Raw genomic sequence first — 24,642 nt, 5'->3', positions numbered from 1 at the left:
CAAGGGACCCCCCCCCGGAGCATCCCCAGTGATGGGGTGTCCCCCCCACCCCGCTTTGCGCCCACCTCGACTGTGGCCACCAAGCCCAGAGGCCACGGGGGGATAATAAAAAAAAAAAAAAAAAAAAAAAAGGGAGAATGATTAAAAAAATAAAAATAATAAAAATTAGTGGTCGGCCCCCCCAGTCCCCGTGCGGACCCCTCGGAGGGGTCCGGGGGGGGAGTTTGCATATTCCCTTTGGGCAGAGCTGGGGGGGGGGATGCAGCCCCGGGGCGGTGGGTGTTGGGGGGAGCAGTGCAAAGACCCCGGGGGCAGTGGGAGCTCCCCGGACCCCCAAGGGAAAGCCCCCAGCCCGAATCCCCCCGCTGCCGCCCCTCCGGGCTGGGGGGCATCGAGTTGATTATTTTTTGCCTTTTTTTTTTTAACATGTTTTAAGGTGCTTTTCTTGCCGAGGGCGGGTTTTGGGGGGCTGCAGCCGCAGCCCGGCCAGGCATGCTGCCGGCCCCGGGGGTAAAGGCAGCAAAAGGGGGGGGCGGGGGGGGTCCCCACCAGTGCCCCCGTGGGGCTGGGGGCTCTGGGGGCTTCCTTGGGGCAGGGGGGCCCAGGCCCAAGGGGCGCCAGCGCCCCTCGCCTCCCCCCAGGCCCCACACTCGCTGGGGGGCTGGCCGGGGGGGCTGTCCCGGGTGCCCCCGCTCCCTCCCTCCACTGGCTGTCACTCTGGTCACCGCTGAGAAATGCTTTTTTTTTTTTAATTTTTTTTTTTTTTTTTTTTGCTTTGAGCTGATCCTTTCCTAGCCTTAAAACCCTTTTTTTTTTCTTTTTTCTTTTTTTCAATTTTCTCTCTGTTTTTTGGGTTTTTTTTTAAATTCTATTTTTTTTAAAATTTATTTTCCCCCCAACTGGACGCTAACCTCCCGCTTCCCCGCGTTGCATTGTCCTTGCAGAAATCAATACTGCACCTTGCATAAAGAACAGTCTCCCAAGGATGTGCCCTAGCCCTGTGGGACCCCAAACTGCACCAGTGGGTGAGACCCCGGTGGGACACACGACCCCCACCCCCCCCCATCCTCCACTAATACTTTTGGACACCAAAAAAAAAAAATTAAAAAAAAGAAAAATAATAAAAAAAAATGTTGACGACGACGTTTCTTCATTACAAAGCAGCAGCGACGCGCGGTGCCACCCGCCCATCAGTGTCACAACCCGCATCAGTCCTCAGCTGAGGGGTGCTGGGGGGGTGTCTCTCTCTCCGACCGGCGGGACGCTTGGGTTTTAAGGCAAATTCTGGATTTTTTGGGGGTGTCGGGACCCCGCTCGGCGGTTGGCACAGCAGGGAACGGGCAGAGTGACGGTGAGGGGACCCTTGCTGGGACTTTGCCCATTTCCCACTGCGCCAGCCGGACCCCCGGAGATGAAGCCGATGGGGATGTAGGTAGGGGGGGGGCTGCGACCCCCCCGACACCAGCCCTCGAGGGGGGGCACAGCTACATTCACACGGTTCCATTCCTGTCACGAGAGCAGCTGGGCTCAGCCCTCCCGGCCCTGCGCCCCATTGCAAACCAATTAAAAAGGGGGGAGGGGTGTGTGTTCCTCAAGGGGGGTGGGATGCTGTGGCCCCCCATAAGGGCTCAGCCATGGGGGTTTCCATCCCTGGTCCTCCCCGTGGGGACCTTGACTGCATCCTCGTCCATCCTGTCACGCCGGGATGCCTGGGTTCCCCCCAGCATTGCGGGGGGGCTCTGACGCAGGGGGGGGCCCTGCTGCCTCCCGCCTCGCTGCCTTTGGTTGCTATAAGCAGAAAAACAAAAGAAAACACCCCCAAAAGGGAAAGAAAAAAAAACCAACAAACCAAAATAAGAGAGGCAAAGCAAAGGGGTGGCCGGACCCCCCCCACCGGACCCCCCCCCCCTGGCCGGACCCCCCCTCGCCGGCGCAGCCGAGCGGCTATTGCATATTCCGGTGTGTTGGCGCAGAGGATGCATCGGTATTACCAACTGGAAGACGTTTCCGAGGGGGAAAATTAGTTAAAAAATAATAATTAATAATAGAGAGAAAAGGGACTTTTCCGGCCGAGAAGAAGCCATGCAGGAGGCGAGGGGGGGGCAGCCACCCCCGGCCCCCCCGGCCCCCCGGGAGCCCCGGGCATGCAGCGACTCCCTCGCACTGATATCGGGTCCGGTAATACTTAGTCTTCGAAGGCAAGGCACATCATGTGGTATAAAATTTCGTGCAAATTAGGAAAACATGGATTTTTTTTTTTCTCGTGGTTTTTTTGTTTTGTTTTTTTTTACGGCTTTTTTTTTCTTTTATACAGAATTTTTTTGTGGGTTTTTTCCTCTTTTTTTTTTTTTTTTTCTTTTTTTCTCTTTTGCTGAAGGGGGAAGGTAGAGCCGGTTAATACAGTCTGCCATGCACAGCATCAGCCATCCGCGGCTGGGTTGAGCCAGGTCACCAGATCCTGTTAAAGCACCATGCAGTTTATTTGTCTTTTTTTTTTTTTTTTTTGTCTTTTTCTTTTTTTTTTATGTGTTTCTTTTCTCAGATCTTTAAAAAAAAAAAAAACAACAGGTTTCCCTCTCCACCAAGCGCTTTTTTTGTTGGTTTTCTTTTTTTTTTCCTTTTTTTTTTTTTTTTTTTTTGTGGGTTTTCTCCTTTTCTTGTCCTTTTTGATTATTTTTTTGTCTCCCGGGATTTCCTGCATCAGCCCTTTCCCCGGTGCCATGCCGTGGGCAGGCAGGATCCAGCCTCGCTGCGCTGTGCCATCCCGGGGGGTGGGTGGGAAGCAGGGGGGAGCGGGGGGCCGCTGGGATGGGGGATGCGATGCCGGTGGTCCACGGGCGGCTCTGGGTGCCAGGGGAGGGGGACAGACGGGTGGCAGCTGTGGCCTTGGTGACATCCCCTGCTCCTGGACATCCCATGGTGGCTTCTCTCCATCATCACCCGTGGGGTGTCCCTGGGGCGTGGGCTCCCTGGGTCCCCTTGGGGACACGCCTGGGACCAGTCTCCTCCGCGGCTGCCACCATCTTGCTGGAGACGCCGGGTGCCTTCGTCATCTTCCTCCTCCTCCTCGCCTCGGCCGCTGCATGGGTCCCTCTGATCTAAGGCACTGCCACGTCCCCAAGTCCCCTCGGCCACGCTGCCATTGTGCGGGACGGGGATGGCCGGACGCTTCCTCCAGCACTGGCCCCGGCTGGGGGCTCCTCCGGGGGTCCCGAGACCCCTCCCCACCGCAGATCAGGCACTTGACGCGGGGCCGGGGGCTCTGTGGGGCTGGCTCTGCCCTCGCCCTTGCTCAGGCTCCATTTCTCCATCCTTTTGTATTTAAAAAAAAAAAAAAAAAACCCAAAAAACCCCAAACCAGCCATCCTGGCAAGCCAGTGCCAGGGGCTCTGTCTCCTCTCCTCTTCCTCCTCCTCCTCCTCTTTCCTCCTTTTTTGTGATTTTTTTTTTTCTTTTCTTCTTTCTTTTTTGATTCCCTCTTAAAAGTGCATTTCCTACAAAATGTGCAACACGAGCGCACCCTCCCCTCGCCACCCACCTGGTACCTGTCCACAGGAATGCATAGCTCAGACACACGGACGCACGCCCCTCCACAGCCCCACGGACCCTCCCCCGGCGCACGGACACGCAGGGGGACACAGGGACACACGTGGGGACATGGGCCAGGGCTGGGGGGGCAAGGAAGGCATTGCAGAGAGATGGCGACCAGTGCCCTGGCCCGACGGTGGCAGCCCGGGCGCTGCTGGGGCCATGGTGGCAGTGTCCCCGTGGGAATCGGGGTGCCACTGCCACCGTCTTTGGCCGTGGCCATGCACCCCCCATGGCCCCGAGCCCCCTCCTCCTGTGGCACCCACTCGTGCCAAGCCGAGCTGGCCACCGTGCCACTGTGCCACCACGTCACCGCATCACCATGCGGTGTCACCACCACGCATGTCACCGTGTCACCCCAGCACAGCATCACCCATCCCCAAGGCGCTTTCACGGCACGGAGCATCGCCTCGCCCCGACAGCGAGCGCGGCTGCACGCATGGGGAACCGGTGGCAGGAGGTGACCCCCACCCCGCTGCGCCCCACCTCGGCCCTGGGGCCCCCCCGAGAGTCTGTGTGGGGCCGGGGGGTGGCGGGGGGGGGATCTTTTCTACTCACATAGAGGCAAGAATGAGAGTCAAGAGCCGTTTGCATATCCGACCCTCCGGTGAGCAGCCGGCAGGGCTCTGGCGCCACAGCCCCGCTGCCACTCCGGGAGGCATTGCTGGCACGAGTTGTGTCAGGTCTCAGCGCGGCGCCGGCTGACGGGGCAAATAATAGTGTTTTTTTTCTTGTTTTTTTGTTTCTTTGTTTTCTGGCGCATCGCCGGGTTGGGGTTGGGGGAAGGTCCTCCTGGGATGGGTTGTTGTTTTGTTTGTATTTTTTTTTTTCTTCCTTTTTAAAAAAGTTTGACCCTTTTCCTTCTTCCTTTCCCTCGCTCTTTCCTTCGGGTGTGGGTTTTGCTTGTCGTCGTCGTCGTCGTCGTCGTCATCGTCGTCGTCGTCATCATCATCATCGTTGTGAGTCCACGCTCTCCGTCGTCACCGCAAGGCTGGGCCTGGTGCTCGGGGACGGGGATGTTCCTCCAGGGGTGCCTAAAGCAGAGGAGAAGGGAGGCGAAGGGGCGGCACGGCGGTGGTTATCCCAGGTACCAGGACTGTCGGGAGAGAAGAGAGAGGCTGGCGTTAGTGCCCCGTGCCACACAGTGTCCCCTGCACCAGGACAGCTGTCCCCACGCTGCCACCCTTGCTGCCCTGCACCGGGCTGGTGTCCCCATCCCTACGCTGAGTTCGCCAGTCCTCTGCACCAGGGCCACCAGCGTTCCCCTTGGTGGCCGGTCCCTCTGCACCTCCACAGCCGAAGTGATGCTCCCCAGGGAACAGTCCCACTTGGGGATGGGTTAGGGGGGTGGCAGGGCCGGGGACCTTGTGGGGTGGCCCCCTGCCACCCTCCCATTGTCTTCCCACCCCCCAGCCCCAAGTTCAAGTTCATATCCGATTACCTCATGTCTGGTTTCCGTTGGCAACGAGACAGCTCGGGGCCGCCGCTTCCCTTAACCCTTCCCGGCCCCGCCACACATGACCCGAGAGCAGCAGGTCTCAGCTACCCATCCCCGCTTCGGTTCCCCTGTGCCTCAGTTTCCCTATGCAGAGGTCCCTGAGCCCTGGGGAGGCCCCCTCAGGTGTGACCAACTACACACACACAGGGACAGAGACAGGGACCCTGAGGTCCTGGGGCTTTCAGTGGCTGTGACCCCCAGGGGGTAGGGGGTGCAGGGGCCCCAGCACCCTGCTCCCCAGGGGCTCTCCCAGAGCTGCCCCCAAAGTCCTTGGGGTCCCCACCCCACGTGTAGAACTGGGGAAACTGAGGCAGGGTGGGCACCTGCGGTCAGAGCTGGGCCCCCCGTGTTTTCCCCCTTCAATGGCACCGCAGCCTTGGGTGTCCCAGCTCACGGTCCCCAGGTGCTTGGACTCTGGCACAGAACAGCACCCTTGGGTGCCCCACAGCACAGCTCACAGTCCCTGAGTACTTGCACCCTGGCACGGCACAGCACCCTTGGGTACCCCACAGCACAGTGGCTCACACTCCCTGAGTGCTCACATCCTGCCACAGCACAGCACCCTTGGGTGCCCTACAGCACAGTGGCTCACGGTTCCTGGGTGCTTGCACCCTGGCACAGCACAGCACCCTTGGGTGCCCCATGGCACAGCTCAGTGCCCTCAGTACTCGACCCTGCAGGTGCTGCACCCCGGGGTTCCCCCAGCACGGCGCCATCCACACCCCCATCCCGTTGCCCCGGCACTGGTGTCACTGGCCAGGCAGGGCTGCAGCCTTCCAGAGCTCCCCCGCCGGCACCGCTGAGGCCGGCCAACTCACACCACAAGTGAGGCAAGGTGCTGGCACTCCTACCCCGGTCCCGCGGCACTGCCCACGGCGCTGGCACTGGCTCACGAACTACCAGCTAAAAAATACCCAGGACTAATGAAAAGCCCCTGGAAAGGTGCACGCTGCATCCTGCTGCGACTGGAGCAGCCGGCGGGTGTAGTTAGGTGAGAGCAGGGTGTCCAAGCCCACCTGGAGAGGGGGCACACGGCCGCAGTGCCGCTCGCTTGGGGATGCTGCGGGCACCCGGGCAGCCCTGCTGTGCCACGGTGCCAGGTTGGCACAGCTGGAGTGTGGCAAGAAGAGGGCAAGGTGCCAGGCATGGGCACAGTGGGGACCTCCCTCTGCCCTGGGAGACCCTGGGTGGCCCCAAGCCAACAGCAGTGCCCATGGCCCTGGCACAGGGTGCAGGGTGGCAATGCCCATGGCAGGGATGCCCCAGCGGCAATGCCCCACGGTGGCAATGCCCACAGCAGCGATGTCAAGGCAGAAATGCCCACAACAGCAATGCCCACAGTGGCAACGCCCATGGCAGTTATGCCCATAGTGGCAATGCCTGTGGCAGTGATGCCCACAACAACCATGCCCATGGCGGTGATGCCTGTGGCAGCGATGCCACGGTGGAGATGGCCATCCAACGGCCACGGCGGCAATGCCCACAGTGGCGATGCCCACAGCAGCAATGCCTGTGGCAGTGATGCCTACAACGGCCATGCCCATGGTGGTGATGCCCATGGCAGCGATGCCACGGTGGAGATGGCCATCCAACGGCCACGGCGGCAATGCCCACAGTGGCGATGCCCACAGCAGCAATGCCTGTGGCAGTGATGCCTACGACGGCCATGCCCATGGTGGTGATGCCCATGGAAGCGATGCCACGGTGGAGATGGCCATCCAACAGCCACGGTGGCAATACCCACAGTGGCGATACCACGACAACAATGCCATGGTGGGGACTCCCATAGCAGCAATACCCATGACGGCGACACCCGCAACAGCCGTGCCCACGGCGGCGATGCCCACGACGATGCCACGGCGGCGGTGCCCAGGGCGAGGGCAGAAGGGTCCCCCCAGCAGCATCCCCGCTCTCACCTGTGCCTGATAGATACTCCCAGGATCCCTTGGTCCTAATCCCACGAAGGAACGGTTCGCAGGGGGCGTGCCTGGTGCAGAGTAGGCTGGGGAACAAACGAGAGCTCATTAACGGGGCTGCCGGCGGCACTGCCATCGTCCCCCCCGGGGCCAAACCCGGCCAGCTGGCTGGCACTGCTGGGACGGGCGTCCCAGGCACCCGGGGCCAGGCGACATCCCTGGCTGTGCCCCGGCAGCAGGCGAGTGGAGGCCAGGGATGCTGCGCCCGGGCGGTGCCACCTGTGCCTGCGTCCTGCTGGAGGGGTGGCTTCGGGGTGACGGCAGGCTGGGGGGCGAGACACCCCACGGTGCAGGCACAGACGGGTGCTCGGCTGCTGTGACAGCCCCTGCCGCTTCCTGACCGGAGCTGCCGTGGGGTGAGTGCGATGGGAGCCACCAGCTCCACTTGGCCGTGTCACCCCCTGCCACCTCTACCCTGCAGCTGAGGGTCCAGCAGTGGGACCCCCGGCCCCACTGAGCTCCTGGGCTCAGCCCCTTCGGAGGCAGGGTGATTCTGGGGGGCACGGGGGGTTCAGAGCTGCCACATGGCCTCTGCGCCCCTTGGGGACAGCCAGTGTCCCCCTGGTGTGCATCCATCCCTGAGCCTCGGGGGGGACTGGCACTGTCCAGTCCCTCCCTGTGGCCGTGGCCCTGTCACCGGCCAGGCCACGCCACCCCAAGCTCTCCCCTCCAGATCAGCTTTGACTTCTTCACACCACATATCTTTGACACCCATCAGCCGGCTGGTGGCACCCAGCCGTGGCCTGTCCCCTGGGGACGGTGCCCCCGGGCAGGGCTTGACCCTGTGAAGACCTGGCAGCCTCCTGGCGTACCAGGAGGTGTCCCGGGGGTACAGCGGGACAGGGACAGGGACAACCCCTTCGTGGAGTGCAGCGATGGCACAGTGTCCCACCAATGTGGCACGCGCCCTGATGTCAGCCTGGGGATGACACCAGTGTCTCCCGCCTGCAGCCCTGGAGCCCAGTGCCCCAAAATCCTCCTGGCCAAGGCGCTGAAGCCCCCCGAGGTGGAGTGGAGGGGGATGAGCTTGTCAGCCACTGCTGCTAACGAAGGCCACCCAGGCACCTCCTGCCAAGGGCTCCGGGGGTCCTGCACGCAGTCCTTGCACCCACATCGCTTCACAGCCCCCGACCAGATCAGCATCCCCAGCGCCAGGGACCCCGTGTGGCACAGGCAGGCACGCTGCCCCCAGCACCATACCCATGCCAGCTGGTCCCCGTGTCACCGGCAGCACCGCTCCCGCCAGCTGGCGGGGAAACTGAGGCACGGAGAGGCGACAGCCTCCCCCAGAAGCCCTGTCCGCACCGGGGGTGTTTGGGCAGGCCATCAGCTGGGGGGAGCCCCGCCGTGGCTCCGCTCCCGCTCCCCTGGCCGTCTCAGAGGGACGCAGGGCTCAGGCTGGTCCCTGGGACCAGCACGGGACCCCCTGGCTTGGGGGACACAAGAGCTGCCTGCCCAAACCCTGCCCGCTCTGACCTGCCTGAGACCCAGCAAACTCATTGCGTGCCGGCTGCCGCCCTCTCCCCGGCTGCAGGGTGGCCACCTCCGCCAACAGCCCCCCAGCAGCACCGAGACGGGGGGACCTGGGGGGGGCTGTGAGACAGCCGGGGAGAGGGGTGGGCGCCGCGGGGTGCTTACTGGGTGATGTCGGTGAGGTCGTCCCTCCCTCGGTAGTTGTCGTGGTGGATTTGGTGTCAGGAGAGACGGCCAAGCGGGGCATGCCGGGGGGAGGTGGCGGCGCCAGCATCTGCGTGGGCAGGTAGTGGCTGGGCACTTTCACTTGACCACTTCCATTTAACTGGGGACACAACACAGACAGAAAAACAAACAGCACAAGCCATTAGGAAGCACCCGCAGCACCGGCAGTGCCGGCCCGGTGAGCCCCCGGTGCTGCCCGGCACGGCTGCGCAGCATCCCTCACCGCTGACACGAGTTTGGTGGGTCTCAGAGCAGCCCTGAACGGTCGGCGCTGGCAAACAAGGGAAATCACGGCGGTGCAGGGGGGGCTGGGGGGGAGCTGGGGGGGGGGCATACCCCGTGGTGGCGCGTGCCGGAGCTGGGGCGCTGTGCCCCCCTCGCTGCGGCGGTGGGAAGCGCTCACCTGTGGGGATGGGGGTACCCCACGGTGCTGGCGACACCAGCCTTCAAAGGTCCCTGTACCAGCCCCCCATGCCCAGCCGGGCAGGGGGCTGCTCCGAACGCCATCTCTGCCAGCCCCACACCGAGCCCCTGCGCAGGGGATGAGCAGCTGTGCCCCTCACCCCGCCATTGGGCCTTGCCAGTGAGGGGCAGCAGGCGGGTGATAAGCAGAGCTCAGAGGGGGGCCCCAAGACCCTCTGCAACTGGGGAGCGGGGGTGGGGGCACAGGAGCAGCAATGCAGTCACCCCTGGCCCCCAGCTTTGGGTACAAAGGGAGCCTGGGGGTGCTGGGTGCGTGGGGTGACTTGTGCAGGGTGCTGCAAGCACTGGGTGCTGGGTGTGGGGTGCTGGGTGTGCAGGGTGCTGAGTGCATGGGTTATTGGGTGGTGGGTGCACAGGTTGCTGGGTACAAGGGGTGCTGGGTGCATGGGGTGCTGGGTGCACTGGGTGCTGTGGGGGAGTGTTGGGTGCATGGGTTGCTGGGTGCATGGGGTGCTGGGTGCACTGGGTGCTGTGGGGGAGTGTTGGGTGCATGGGGTTCATGGGTTGCCAGGTCCATGGGGTGCTGGTGCACTGGGTGCTGTGGGGGAGTGTTGGGTGCATGGGGTGCACAGGTTGCTGGGTGCATGGGGTGCTGGGTGTGTGGGGTGCTGGGGTGAGGGAAGGCACACAGCTGCATGGGGTGGCCCTGCCACCCCTGTGGGGACACTGGGGACATGGCGCAGTGGTGGGGCTGATGGGTCACCAGCCGGCTGCGTGGGCAGACAGGGCACACAGCGCCCAGCAGGCACGCTGGTGGATGGTGGCTCTTTGGCGATGATCACACGTCCCTTGCTGGATGCCCTGCTCCCACAAGACACCCCCAGCCCCAGCTGACGGCTCAGCCCTGGCACCCCCGCCCTGTCTCCCCTGTGAGGCGGCGCCCAGTGCTAAGCCAAGGGACGGCACCTTCATCACCAGAGAAATGAGGTGCCAACACTGACCAGGCGCAGCGGCGCTCCCGAACCAACGCAAGGCACTGGCTGGAGCTGCTCAGCCCCAGCCACGGCGGTAGGAACCCCCTACCAGGCTGGCTGTTGGCACATGGGTGCCATTGGAGCACCCCGAACCCCCCACATGCGGCGGCGGTGGTGGTGGTGGTGACGGCGGTGGCGGCAGATGATCCAGGGGATGCCCCTCTGGCAGCCCAGCTGGCAGCAGCCCCCGGTGCCGCACGGCGAGGTCAGTGATGGGATGGAGGGATGGGGCCGGATCCTTACCGGTCCGGGCTGCTGGTTGGACGGGTCGCAGGCCAGCGAGACGAGATCTTTCAGCGGGTCCTGCGGGTTGAGATGAGGCGGGTACCGAATGGCCGTGTGGGGGAAGTAGGTGGAGGCCGTCTGGGGGAGGATGGAGGTGGTGGGGAAATGCAGCGCAGACGACGGGTGCGGGCTTCGAGCGATACCTGTGGGGGAGAGCGGAAGGGGGGGACCCACTGGTGTCACTGCCAGCTAGCTGCTGCCCCAGTCCCTCACAATGCTCACCCGCCCACACCGTGGCTCCGTTTCCCCACCGGGACACTCACCGCTGTGCACCGCGATGACGGGACGGTGGTGCTGCGTGAAGCTGCTCAGCCGGGGCGAGGAGTCCTGGGGTGATGGGCTGTTGAAGGGAGACTTGTCCATCTCCGTCTTCTTCACGGTGGGGGAGATGCCTGGGGAAAGCAGGGGACGGCGTCACACCCTGGCACCCACAGGGGACAGCGTCATGCTCTGGCACCTGCTGCGGGACCCCGAAGTCCCGGGGCTGCTGCCAGCCTGGCCCAGGGTTGGGGCACTCGTTCCTGGGACAAGGGGCACCCTGGGGACAGGCTGGGCACAGGGAGGGCACGTGGGTGTGAGCGCGCATGTGGGTGCACACCTCTGTGTGCGTGTGGGTTCAGGAGGGTGTGCACGTGTGTGGGCACCTCCAGGGGGGTACCGCAGCTGTGCACATGCACACGTGTGCGTGCACCAGCATACAGGTGTGCACGAGTGTGTGCTCACCTCCATGTGTGCACGTGCATGCACATGTACACGTGCATGCAGCAGCACAACTGTGTGCGCCTGTGCGAGTGTGTGTACGTGCACACACATGTGCAGGCGTGCGTGTGTGTCTGTGTGCACAGCTGTGCATGCAAGTGCACGGGTGCGTGTACACAAGCGCAGGCAGCTCTCTGTGTGTGTGCCCACCCCACTCTATGTGCAGAGGTGGGGGCCCCCAGGGGGTCCCATCGCCCTGCAGCCCCCACCGGGCACAGACCTCCCCTGGCACCCCAGGGCTGGGGGCCACGTCCTGCCAGCACGAGGAGCTCACAGGGAGGCAGAAAGGTGCTGGCTTGGGGGGTGACCCCTTCAGCGACCTGACACGCAGCCCCCCAGCACCCTGCGAGCCCCGGACGCGGGGTGGGAGGGGGTGGCAGGCACGTTAATCCCCCACCACCGTGGCTTTAGCCCTGGCCATTTGGCCCAGGCCTGGTAATGGGTTTAGCCCCTTCTCAGCCGGCGGTTAGGAGGATTTCCCAGAACATCCCGTACGGGATTGCCATAACCCCCCGCCGCCGCGGCTCAGCACCCCCCGCTGCCCTCCCTTGCCGCTGCCCCGGATCAGGCAGGGGACAGGGACACCCCTGCATGGCTCAATGCCCACATGCAACGCTTCGGGGAGGGTGCTGGGTCTGGCCCCAGGACCCTCCTGCCCTCCCACCTGCCCCCTGTGGTACCAGCCCACGGGGCAGGATGGGGCACAGTCCCCAGCACATATGGGGCCCCATCCTGGGGCAGGACCTGATTTCCCCAAGTCCCCTTCCGAGAGGATCGGTGCCCCCAGCCCCCCAGCCAGCACCTCCCAGGCTCTGGCAGGGCTGGGGAGCCAGGTCCTGCCCCACTGCTGGGGTGCAGGGTAAGAGCCAAAGGGGGAGAAAGACAGCAGCTCCTTCGCCTACAGCGCTGTGAAGGCACCCCGGGGCGTGGGAGCCGCTGTGCCAGCCCCGCAGCATCGCTTTAATTAGCCCAGCCCCCCCCCCCCCTTTTCTTAATGAACAGCTAATTGGGGCTGTCTAGACAGGAAAGGGAAAAAAAGCCAAGCGAGAAAGAAAGCTGTCCATAGCGCCAGCAGCCACCATGGGGCTGGGAGAGGCTGGCGTGCAGCTGGGGCACCGGGCTGGCCCTATAGAGAGCACCTACAGAGAGAGCCTCGGCCTAAATAGGGGTGTGTGTGTGTGTCCCCTGTAGCAACACTGTGGCATCTATAGAGACCCTGTGTCTAAATGCAGGGGGGGTACAGTGACACCTGGACACCTATGGGGAGCCTGTGCCTCAATCAGGGGGCCCTATTTCAACACCATGGCACCTATAGAGAGCTTGTGCCCAAGCAGAGGGGCCCTATAGCAATACCACAGCATCTATAGAGAGCCTGTGACTTAATGGGCAGCTCTGTAGCAAACCCACAGCACCTATAGAGAGCCTGTGCCTTGACTGGGGGCTGTACAGCAACGCCACAGCCCCCACTGAGGAGCAGTGACTGGCTGGGGACACTATAGCAACACCACAGCACCTATGGCTAACTTGTGCTTTGACCTGAGGGCCCTATAGCAAACCCACGGCTCAGAGAGAGTGCCTGAGCTTTCACAGGGGATATCTGGAACTGGTGAGCTGGCCGGGGGCCTTATAGCAGCCAGAGGGCCCCTATAGGGAGGTCCCTATAGGGAGGCACCTACCCCCTTCCATGTCTTCTGTCCAGTTGCGGCTGCTGCTGGTGGGGGAGTTGGAGGAGGTGTAGTACTCGCCGCCTGGGCTGGTGTCGATGTCATCCTCCATGGACCCCGACTTGTGCCGTTTGCTCCTGGGGAGCAGGGAAGGGATCAGCACCAGCCCGCGTCAGGATCCGGCCTGCCCCCTGCCTCCCCCGTGGCAAGACGGCCAGCGGCCCATGGCCTTGCTTGGGCTGGCCCCAGTGTCGCCCCAGCATCACCCCCGCATCACCCCAGCATCGCCCCGGCATCACCCCAGCATCACCCTGGCATCGCCCCAGCATCGCCCCAGCATCACCGCGGTGGCACCTACCCGCTGGATGAGGTGCTGGGCAGCGTCCTCCTCATGCCGGTGCTGGAGGGGTTCAGGTCATAGGCCAGGTGGCCCTGCAGCTCCCCCAGGGAGAAGTTTGGCCCCGTGCCTGTCACCACCGGCGCTGCAGGGAGAGAGGGGGATCAGGGGGGGCCCGGCATTGCCCCCGCCCGGCAGGGAGGGGAGCCCCAGCCCACAGATGGGACAGGGGAGCTGTTGGGATGCTGCTGTGCCCAGGCAGCTGCAGGGTGAGGGGGGTGGCATCATGGTGGCACTCACTTCGGGACACCTGGATGAGCTCGGTGACGCTGAACACCCCCGAGGTGACAAAACTTTCCTGGAAGTCTGTTGAATCTGCAGAGAAGAGAGGAGAAAGTGCTGGAGAGGGGGGAAGGACCACCCCTCCTGCCCTGCATTGTCTTGTGGCTATGCTTGAGAACACCCCAATGTCCCCAAATCCCCCGTAATGCCACCCACCCTACCTCAGCCAGCTTGGCTCCACTGCCCTCCTCCAGCAAGGGACCACCCTGACAGGTCCCCTCTGCTGCAGACACCCTGGGGCTGTTTGTGCCTCAGTTTCCCTGTGGCTGAGAGCGCCAGCAGGGCTGGGGGCTGCACCCACACCCTGGGTCCCCCAGGGCAGCTCCTGTTGCCACACGACATGGTCCCAGCAGGGCTCTGCCAGCCGTGGGATGATGCTGAGGCCGTGCCCAGCTCATGGCTGGGGCTGGGGGGCACCAGAGCTGGTGGCACTAGCACAGGAGGTATGACTGCCTGCCGAGGGGGCTGCCTCCGCAGCAGGGACCCTGGAGACGGGCTCGGGTGTCCCTTGACCCCTTGCCCAAGCCCGACCCGCTGCTGCTCACCCAGCGTGATGGGTTTGCTGTCCTCCTGGTCCGAGCCGATGCCCGTCCGGGGGCTGCTGCTCTGCTCTGCGTCTGCAAGAGGAAAACACCAGAGGGGTGAGCCCCCCGCTGCCGGTACAAGTGGGGGGCACCTGCTGGTTAACGGTCCCGGCAGCCTCCCTCGGGGCTCTGCTGGGGACACACACTGAGGCTCCCACCCCGAAGGAGGACCACGACCGAGCCGGCATGTCCCCAGCTGCTGGGGAAGAGCCACCAAGTGTCCCTCCCTGCAGCTTCCCCGCTGGTGACAGGAACAGGGACAACCCCACACCGGCATCCTGCCTCCTCTCCCCCATCCAGCCCCTGCTGCGTCCCATCCCTGCGCCACTGGGCAGGTCACCACAGGCAGGCATTGCCCTTGTCACCCCGTGGCCCCTCGTCCAATCTGCGGGTGGGCAGCAGGGCCCCCGTGCAGCACCCGCTCCAATCCTTGAAGCCCCTGCTGCCCCCACTCCATCTCAGCTAAAAATAACTGGGCCAGGATGCTGAGCTCAGCAGCACCAGTGCACCCTGGCATGGCACGGCACGGCACGGCACGGCACGGCACGGCACGGCACAGCATGGCATGGCATGGCATGGCACAGCACGGCACGGCACAGCACAGCACGGCATGGCACGGCATGGCACAGCACGGCATGGCACGGCATGGCACAGCACGGCACAGCACGGCACGGCACAGCACAGCACGGCAAAGCCAGCGCACCCTTGGCTCTCCATGCCCCATCAGGTGCCTGAGCCATGCTCAGGAGCATCCTTCACGCCGGTGTGGGCTCGGCTGCGCGCCCCTCACCCAGCTGCTCCCAAACCCCTTCCAAAACTTTCGCCACGTACTTCCCCCTCTCTTCCTCGTCCTTCCTCCCACTCCTCCATCCTCATCCTCCTCCTCCCACCACGTGGCCTACGGCATGGCTCTTTCGCAGCTTTGGCTGATGCCAGGAAAGGGCCGCGACAATCTAAACACCACCGTCAAAACAGTGCGGCCGCCGCTGCCAGCCCGCCTGCCGCGACGGGGGGCTTTCTTCCCTTCCTTTCCTTTTTCCCACCCTTCTCTCCCCCCTGTCCCCTGCCCCACAGCCACGCTCAGCTCCCTGTGCTGTTATTCTTGGTGGGCCACGCTGAGCCAGGCGGGCAGCGGACCCCCGCCACCCCCTGCCGTGCCACCCCTGCGGCCACCCGCGCCACCCGCCGGGCCGCTTGACGTTGACGTTGCATGCAGCCATTTTGTCTCCCTCCCCAGTTGCTGGCGTTCCTCCCCACCCCTTCCCCGTGCCGGCCTGGCAGCCCGTCGGTGCCGGCGGCCCCATGGCATCCCGCCCCACCGCCAAGCCCGCTGCCAGCCAGCCCCGTGCCCACTTGCCCGTGCGCTTGGCTTCCCCCAGGCAGCCATCTTAGGGAGCCGAGATTCCCCCGGCGATGGGCGCGGGTGGTTTTTTCCCCCCCTTCTCTCCATTTTTCTTTTTTCTTCCTTCCCCCCCCCCACCCCCCCACCCTATTTTGAAAGGCGTCACAGGCCCAAGCGTGCGGGAGCGGGCGGTGGGAGCGAGTGGGGCAGGAGCGAGCTGGGGAGGGGGCAAGCGGGGCAGGGACCCCCTGCGCGCCCGCGGGCACCGCGCGGCCGGACACGGCCCCTCCTTGCCTCTTAAAACAACAAATCTCACAGCGGCTCTGGAAGTGGTTAGCGATGGAGCCCGGCCAAGGCACGGGGCGGTGTCTTGCGGTTACAGCCCTGAGGCCGGCCCAATTCCCCGGCTCCCCCCCTCCCCACCATTGCCTTGGGGCTCCCCGGCCCCCCACTTGCCTCCAGGACGGCCCCAGGGGTGCCCAGCCACTGGGAAGCCCCCAGGCTGTGCGCCCAGCTGGTGGCCACCAAGGTGCCCCGTGTGGCCCTCGGCTTGGCCCACGGGACCTCCCATGCTTGCTCGCCCTGAGGCACACTGGGCGGACCCTGCTCGCCCTGAGATGCCCTGCACGGACCCCTCCTCACCCCCAGATGGGACCCTTGCTCCCCCCTGGGACACCTGGCACAGCCCTTTGCTCCCCCCAGAGCCCCCAGCCTGGCGCCTGTTCCCCCAGAGCCCCCAGCAGAGCCACTTGCCCACCCTGGGTACCCCCCCAGCCCCCTCAGTGTCCCCACACCCTCCCACCAGCATCACCCTGACCCAGCACCACCGATGCCACCCCTGCTCCGGGTAGGGGGGCACATGCCGGGGGTCTCCCCCCCTAGCCTGAGCACCCCGATCCTGGCCACGGCACCCCCAGGAGCACCGGGGACCTTCCCCAGCTCCGAAGTTTGGTAGCAGGACCGTGCCCTCCTCGCACCCTCGTGTCCCCGCTGATGGAGGCATGTGGGCGTGAGGATGGGGGGCCACGGGCTCGGTACCCCCCCAGCTGCCGGTGTTCCTCGTGGCTGGGCCGGGTGAGCTCGCCAGCGGATTTCTGGCTGCCTCCTCCGGTGCAGCGTGGCTGGGCCAAACTCTGCTCTCACCGCCATGTGACGGCTGCCTGCGGCCGGCCAGCGCGCACTAAAATGGCGAAGGGATCACTGGGCTCCCACCACAGCCTCGCTCCCCCCGAGGGACCTTTCGGGGCGGGGGGGCACCGAATCCAGCACCCAACGAGTGGCTCGGCCACACTGAGAGGGCGAAAGAAGCTGGACGAGCCCCCCGTGCGCCCCAGCCTCATTAATGGGGGCGTCCTGTGCCCTCCCCACCCCCCAGGGTGTGATGGGGGGACCCTGCTGCCACACTGCAGGCAGCCCAGGGGCAGGGGGCTCAGTGCTGGGGTCCCCCCCTGGGTGTAGAGAGGGAGAGCACTCGGTGCCCAAACAGGTAGATCCAATTGCTTTTAAAAATAGCAAAGTGTGTGCCTGGGGGGGGGCGAGGGCTGCCTGGGCTCTCGGCCGCGCTGGCAGCCTGGACCGATGCCACCCATTGAATTATGGATCCCCGGCACCCTGGCCCCGACGGCTGGCAGGGTGCCGCCGGCCCCACGGTGACTCCCTGCCCGCAGCTTCGGCGCGTGGGAACGACCCCCGGGCAGCAGGGCTGGCCCTGGAGGGGGGGTCCCTGCAGGTCAGGTGCCCTCCTGGGGCTGGCGCAGCTACGGGAGAGCCCTGGCTCTGTGCCTGAGCACTGACGGTAACAGGGCACGGTGTTACCGGCAGCAGCGTGGGGCGCAGGCGCAGAGGCTGGAGGATGCTGGGGGCTGGCAGAGTTGCTGGGGCCGGCGTGCGCGGCCCAGGCCCCCCAGCCAGGGTAGCACCTTCCCTCCTCCTCCCCCAGTGACAGCGCAGGAGATGGCAGACGGCTTAGCCCCGCTGCCTGCAGGCTCCTGCCCTGTGCCTCAGTTTCCCCTGGGGCCGGGGGAATTGGCCCCCTGCCTCTCCCTCGGTGGTGCCGCAGCCCCAGCAGCAACACTCAGCTCCCCCCCGCGCCTCCAGCTGGTGCCCCCCCCCAGCAGGCGTCACTAGGGCCCAGAGTGAACAGCCTGCTGGGGCCGGGGGACGCCAGGGGACCTGCGAGCCGGAGTGCTCTGGGGCAGCGGCAACACTGCAAGGCCTAGGGGTGGGCGAAGCTGTGACTGGGGGGGGGCCCTCTCTGACAGCCCCCAGCCCCCCCCCCCCCCCGATGGCCCCACTGGCCTCCAGCGGCTCTGCCCGTCCCGCTGGGGTGGCCCTTACGTAAAACCCGGAACAGACCCGCTTGTGTAACCTACTTTATATAATACCCCGAGAAACGCTGTGTGTGCCAGGTAAATCCCGGCTCAGCCGGCGTGCCAGGGGGCACGGACCCCTCCTCACGCTCTTTATAACCCCCTGCTCCCCCTTCAGCCTCCCCCCCCACCCCGTGCCCTGCCTGCACTGCTGCCGGGGGGTGAGATGAGTTTGCAGGTCTCAGCTCTGCCAGGCAGCCAACGCTGGGGGGGGGGGGGGGGGCAGCTTGTCCTCCCCCTGCAAAGCAGACCCCCGGGGAGGTGCTGGCTGGCGGCACCCCCGAGGTGGCGGCGGGGGGGGGGGGGGGTGCACCCCGCTGCTGCCACGTTTGCCGCCCGTGGCCAGCTGGCCCGGGGGGAGGCTGGGGCGGTGCGAGCGTGTTGGCCGGCCTGCGAGCGGGTTTGTCCTCGGCTGACCCCGGGCGGCGCGGGGAGCAGGGGGGGAACCCCCCCAGGCAGGCGGCGCGGCCGCCCCCTCGCTCGGTCCTGCCAGGCCTGGGCCACAGCCAGGGCTGCCGGCGCCCGCGGAGGCGAGCGGGGACAGATGGCAGCGGACAAAGGGACGGGCAGGAGCGGGGTGGACAAAGGGACGGCTGAGCCCCCCCCTGAGTCCCCCCCAGGATGTCTTCCCCCCCAACGGGGTGCTGGCACCCAGCCCCTGTGCGCCAGGCTGGGGGCACCCAGGGGGTGCAGCTTCTGGGAGGGGATGGGGAGAGGGGAGGTGGATGGCAGAGAGAAAGGAAGCGGGGAGAAAGAAAGAAAGAAGATGTGAAAAGTGGAGAGAAAGGGAAAGGGACGAAAGGAAAAAGGAAAAGTAAAAAGAGAACAAAAGAACAAAAGGAGGAAGAAAATAAAAGTAAGGATAGAGGGAAAGAGCTGACAGGGTGGAGGGAGGGAAGGCAGGAGGAAGATAGGAAGAGGGGCAGGAGGGCAGAAGGGCAGGAGGAAGGAGAAGGGAGATGGGGGGTGGGGGGGCACCCCAGCTCTGCAGGTGCAGCCAGAGGGTCCCAGGCCTGGCCCCCTGCCTGCTCTGCTGGACCTGCTGCCCCTGCCTGCCCTGCCCAGGTGCCTGGCCCTGGGCAGCTGCCGGCACCTGCCACCGTCTCGCTGCCCCACCAGCCCCAGCCCCATGCACAGCACAGCCCCACGGCGCGGCACACTCCTGCAGCATTACACGGCCCCATGGCACAGCCCAGCCCTACGGCACAGCCCAGCCCCCCCTCACCCACCCCCAGCCACAGGCATAGCTCCCAGTACACTGTACATAGTTCCCAGTACACTATGCATAGCTCCCAGTACACTGCGGGCACCTCCTGCCCCAGGGCTGAGGTCTGAGGCCACACAAGGCTGGTGTAGGGCACATTCCAGCCCTCCCCGGGGCTACCCAAGATGCCAGCACGGGGGCCAGCATGGCAGGGGACCCCAGGCCCCAGCTGGTGGTGCCAGCCCAGCTCAGGAGCACAGTAGCACCTGGGGGGCTTGGCGGCGTCTGTTCCCCCCTCCATGCCCGCGGCCACTGGTGGGAGGGAGTGCCACAGGCATCTGCCACCCCAGCTGTCCCTTGCCAGCACGGCACGGAGGCGGGCGCCCGGCCAGGGTGGCAACTGTGGCCCCAAGGAGGGCACGGCGCTTGCCAGCACGGGGGGACGGCGGGTGGCAAAGGCGGGGGACAGCAGGTGCTTGCGAGACGGAGCTCGCTCATCTTTTATTCATCGCAGCATGGGGAACTGCTCTGGCCCCTCGCCCCCCGCACCCCGGCACAGGGGATGCAGCACCCAGTGGGCACAGCTCGCCGAGGCCGTGGGGCTGAGCACGGGGCAACTCGCTTCACTGGTGACACGGGGCCGGGGCTGCCCCCTGCCAGCTGGGCACTGCGGGGAAGCCGGCCTGCTCCGGCACGCCGCCGGCTCGGCGCACTGCGGGAGAGTCGGGGAAGCCCTGACCTCCCCAAGGTCACCGGCACATCGATCTAGAAAGCGCCAGCATGCCGAAACCCCGGCTGCTGCCACTGCTGGGCTCGCGCCAGGGCCGGGCACGGGGCTGGCGGGTCCCCCGGGCAGTGCCACCGCAGGGGAGGGGGATGGCTGGGGTCACTGCACCCTGGTCAGCCCCTCTGTGCCCCACCTCTGCGGCACGCCGCTCTCGGGGGCTGGAGCCCAGTCCTTGTTGACTCTCTGATGTCTCGCACCCTTGCGCCCTCTCCCAGGGTGCGAGTCTTTCCTCCCGGACCCACCAGGCTCTGCCTATCTCGCCCCCCCTCCAGCCCGCCGCCCCCGGCTGTTTGGCTGGAAGCAGAGAGATACCTGGAGTGGGAGGGGGGTTTGCACGTGTTTATCTGTGTGCTGGGGGGGTTCTCCGGCCTGCCCGCCCGCTGGTACCCAGCTCTGTGAACGGCAGAGCCCAAATATTGTGCACCCCATCAATCTCCAGGCGACCCCGCGGATAAATATTTGTGCGGGGGCCGATGGAGCAGCGCTGCCCGGGGAAATGCCTGCTCCTCCATCTGGAGGGACCGCGCAGACGTTTGGCATGGCTGGCCTGGCACGGCCGGCAGGCGCGCTTGGGACGAGAGCCCTGGCACGGGCTCCCTGGCAGATTGGTGCCATCTGCCTTGCGCTGCAGCCAGCGGCGAGGCTGGTGAGGGGAGATAAGGGTCTGCCAGGCAGTGGGAGACGCAGATGCTGGCACGGCGTGGAGGTCCCTGCCTCCCCCCGGGGTGCCATCCACCGCCGGTGGCACAGTCGGCTGCACGCGGCAGCGTGCCGGGGGTGCTGGGAGCAGGATGACACCCTGGGGCCCACCGCCTGCTTGCCCCGGGCACCCATCTGCTCCCACCCTCCACAGCCCTGGAGGGGGGGCTCAGCCGCCAGGCACTGCCAGGGGAAGCTCACTGCAGGGCAGAGCTGTGTCCCCCCCACCCTACTGAGCACGGCAGCTGCGGGGTCCCTGCCAGCCCCAGAGCACCCCAAAGGTGCAAGGGGCCAGGACTGGCCTCATCCTGCCTCCCCCAGTTCCTGGAGCTTGTCTGAAATGGGTGATGGCAGGATGGGGATGCAGGGATGGGGGCACGAGGAGGGGGGGTCCAGGGACAGGGGGTGCCAGGACGGGGATGCAGGGATGGGGGTCCAGGGTTGTGGGATGCAGGAATGGGTGCAGAGGGATGGGTATGCAGGGATGGAGACACAAGGGTGAGGGCGCAGGGAGGGGCACCCACGGAGGTGTGGAGCACTGATGTGAGGGTGCACGGAGGGGGGCTCATCCCCCCCCCCCCCAGACTGGCTGCTGCCGTTGGGAGCTGCTGGGAGGAATTTCTCTGTAATGCTTCGAAGGTCCTGGCACCATCGACTGGGGAGATTGATTACCATTTTACTGCAATGCTTTTGACTTTCACCAGCGACCTCCGAGCTCCCCCCCCCAGCCCCCCCCCCCCCCCCCCCCCCCCCCGCTGCACACCCAGCTCAGGGCTGCAGCGCCATCCCCTCCCCCACTGCGGTGTGCACAGCACAGCCCTGCACCCAGCCCTGCTCGCATCCAGCACCCAGTCCTGCTCCTAGCCCTGCTCCCAGCCCACCACCCAGCCCTGCATCCATCCTGCACTGGACCAGCAGCCCACCCTGCCCACAGGGGTACCAGGGGCCACTGGTGCGGAGCAGGGTGCGCAGGGGGTCGGTGCTGCGCTGCCGAGCACTGAGGGGCAGACCCAGGACCCAGCACTCCCCTGCACCCCACGGGAGACCCCCAGGGCCAGCGGGGCTGCGACGGGGCCTCCTCCCAGCCTGGCATCGCTCCTGCCTCAGTTTCCCCACGTGCAGCGGGGGGCATGGAAAGCCAGGCAGCTCGTCAGGCAGAGGGACGGGGGCCAAGAAAAAGCCGAGAGGCAGAGCTGGCCCTTGGCATTGGTCCTGGGGGGGGGCAGACCCGGGAGCTCAGCCTCCCCCCTAGGCTGCCCCCGACCCCCAGTGGGGCGAGCAGGGCCGGGGGCTCCTCCGCCACCCCCCCTCCCCGGCGTTGCCAGAGCAGCGGCTGGGAAATTGTGCTGACACCAGCGAAACGGGCCAGGCGTAGGCGGGGGAGCAGGAGCCCACGTGCTCCGGCCTGATAATGGGGGGCCGCGGGGACTGCAGGGAGCCGGAGATGTCTGGCCAGGGGGGCCCTGCGTGGGTGAGATCCCCCCCAGCCTGCTCCCGCTCACCCCCAGACCCTTTGGGGCTGCTGGGGCGGGGGGGCTGGCTGCAGGGCGAGATGTGTGAAAGGGGAAAGCGCGCCAGAGCGAGCGGGAGCGAGCAGCGGGAGGGAGCAGGCAGCGTGCGAGAGGCCGTGGGGATGCCCAGCACATCACCAGTGGCACCATCACCCAGCCTGGCCACCCAGCGCAGGCTCCCACTGCTGCGGTCAGCCCCAGCATCCCTCCCTGCCTCAGTTTCCCCACCGACACGGCAGGCTGGATAACCCCTCGCTACCCACAGCCCCACAGAAAGCGCTCGCGGTGGGCTGGGGCAATGGCAAGCGCCTGCCCCGCCGCAGCACCCAGCATCCTGCAGCACCCTGCGGGGTCCCACCCCTGGCGCAGGTGGTCCGCCAGCCCGTCCCGGTCCCCCTTAACCGGGGCACAGAGCGACCTTAACAGGGAAAGTGAGAGGCTGCCAGGCCTTATCAGAGAGTATTTACAGCCGCTGTGTTCCCAATTAGACAGTCAGGTGACTGCGGCTGCTGGGGACCCAGACGCTGGGGTCAAGGTCGCTGGTGGGGGGTGGCAGGGGGCAGCCCCCTCCCTGGGGACACCCACCAGCTGCGGCGCAGCCAGGGAGCCCGCCAGCACGGGCACCCCAATGCGGCACCCCATCACAGCTGCAGTGGGGGTCCTGGTCCCTGCCGTCACCATGGCCACTGCAGGGCTCCCAGTCCAGCCCAGTACAGGGTACCTCCAGCCCTGTGTGACACTATACCTCCAGCCAAGCCAGCGCAGGGTGCCCCCACCCCAAACCAGTACGCAGCACCCCCATCTCAGCCAGTACAGGCTGCCCTCAGCGCAGCTTGCAGCACCCCAGCTCAGCCCAGTACCCCATCCCAGCTCAGCCCAGCATGGCCAAGACTCAGCCCAGTACATGACGACCCCCTACCCTGCCCAGCAGCTGCTCTCCCCCCCTGCACTCATGCCCCCCCCGCCCAGCCAGTGCCTGGGCCCCCCCTATCCCCAGCACAGCACCCATCATTCCCAGTGCACCAGTGGGAAACGGTGGTGCCAGGCACCATTGGGCCCCATCCTGCCTCTGAGCAGGCAAGCCACGTGCCAGCACCACGCGTGTGCACATGTCAGGAGACACGGCTGGGCAGGCAGGTCCTGGCTGCACACACGTGTGTGAATGCACACGTGCACATCCCCCGCTCTTTGCCTGTGCCTCCCACCCACCCAGGGTCCCAACTGGGCCCTGGGGCAGCATCCAGCCCCAGCTATCTGCCGGCAGAGGCTGTGCCCTGCTTTTCCCCAAAGCCCCGAGGGCTCGGTGGTCCCCCCAGTGTCCTGCCGGGGAGCACAGTGCCTCAGTTTCCCCACTGACACCCAGTGTATCCCACTGGCAGCCAGGCAGAGGCAGAGCTGTGTCCAGCTGCCTGTGCCCACCATGAGTCATGGCGCTGGCACCCCTTTTGTTGGGATTGCCGGCACCGCGGTGCCCTCCGTGGTGTCACTATCCGTCCCTGGGCCCCAGCCAGTGCTGGGCAAGCAGCCACCAGCCCCATGCTCCCCCCGCCGTGGTGTCCATGGGGACAGGCTCACAGGGCTGGAGAGCAGGGCTGGGGGGCATCACCCAGTGCTGGCTGCGGGCAGGGGGTTGCTGCCAGGAGGGGACCAACACCCTGGTCCTGGCATCCCTGGGCAGCCTGGCCTGGCCGTGGAGGGGCTGTGAACCCCTCAACCACCCTTCGGGGCTGCATGTCACAGACCCCCCTGGCTCTGCACCATTCCTGAGAAACTGAGCCCCAGCCTCACCCATGGGGACCATACAGCATCTCCTTGGGCTCCTCACCAGCCTGGGGATGTTGGGGTCTGTGGGGGACCCCAGCTGCCAGGAGGGTGTTCGCACCAGCACGTCACCAGCTGGGGATGGCAAACCTGCCTGTTAAGATCTGACCCGAGTTACTATGAGCTTCCCCTTCCCGACACGCGGGGAGGTGGCGTGAGCCAGTGGAGAGGACAATGGATTAGGGACCTAATCCTCTGAGCCTGGAAGCCACCGTCTGCCCTGCCCCCTGTGCCTCAGTTTCCCTCTGTTGATCACCAAGGTTTCTAGAGTGGGTCTGACCTCCCTCCCTTGCTGTAGTGAAACCAGTCCAGTTCTCCCAGTGGGTCCATGGGACCCCCAGGAAGGTGAAGGGCAGGGGAGCAGCATCTCCTCACTGCACAGCAGGAGCTGCTGGGGTTTGCCCCCGCTGGTGTTACCGCTGCCCCTTCCCCAGCCAGCCTCGGCTGCTCCTGTCCCCACCTCGGTCACCTGCTGGGCAAGGGGCTGGGACCACAGCCTACAGCAAACTGGCACTGCTGGATGGCTCCCAGGTCCAGCCCTGGGGGCACACGTGCTGGGAACAGGCTGTCCCCTCCCTGCTCACACTGCCCACCCGCTCCTCACCTGGCTGCTGGCACAGGCAGCCACGTTGGGCAAGCATGGGGTGCGGGGTTAACCCCCCCAAGACCCCGCTCTGGCGATGCCCACAGCCAGAAGCATCCTCAGGGACCACTCGCCTCC

The 24,642-nt window shown here is 65.6% G+C and overlaps 1 protein-coding gene across 3 annotated transcripts in view; it reads right to left on the bottom strand.

The window, feature by feature from the left end:
• Nucleotides 1-2,601: 2,601 nt before the first annotated feature.
• NFIC (nuclear factor I C) overlaps nucleotides 2,602-24,642 on the bottom strand; it is a 42,791-nt gene continuing 20,750 nt past the window's right edge. The window contains exons 3-11 of one of the 3 annotated variants that reach the window (XM_055805110.1): nucleotides 14,150-14,221; nucleotides 13,563-13,637; nucleotides 13,284-13,407; nucleotides 12,938-13,062; nucleotides 10,766-10,894; nucleotides 10,461-10,645; nucleotides 8,701-8,860; nucleotides 7,003-7,088; nucleotides 2,602-4,684 (exon numbers count right to left, since the gene is read on the bottom strand). In XM_055805110.1, the coding sequence (XP_055661085.1) occupies nucleotides 4,667-4,684; nucleotides 7,003-7,088; nucleotides 8,701-8,860; nucleotides 10,461-10,645; nucleotides 10,766-10,894; nucleotides 12,938-13,062; nucleotides 13,284-13,407; nucleotides 13,563-13,637; nucleotides 14,150-14,221 (974 nt within the window). In that variant the 3' untranslated portion in view covers nucleotides 2,602-4,666. The remainder of the gene's footprint in view (nucleotides 4,685-7,002; nucleotides 7,089-8,700; nucleotides 8,861-10,460; nucleotides 10,646-10,765; nucleotides 10,895-12,937; nucleotides 13,063-13,283; nucleotides 13,408-13,562; nucleotides 13,638-14,149; nucleotides 14,222-24,642) is intronic. The other 2 variants (XM_055805112.1, XM_055805113.1) reach the window with 2 other exon arrangements.

Source organism: Falco peregrinus, chromosome 5 (genome assembly GCF_023634155.1).
Source record: "Falco peregrinus isolate bFalPer1 chromosome 5, bFalPer1.pri, whole genome shotgun sequence".
Lineage (NCBI taxonomy): Eukaryota > Metazoa > Chordata > Aves > Falconiformes > Falconidae > Falco > Falco peregrinus.
The sequence above is the reverse complement of the archived record's forward strand: the minus strand, read 5'-3'. Positions and strand labels throughout refer to the sequence as shown.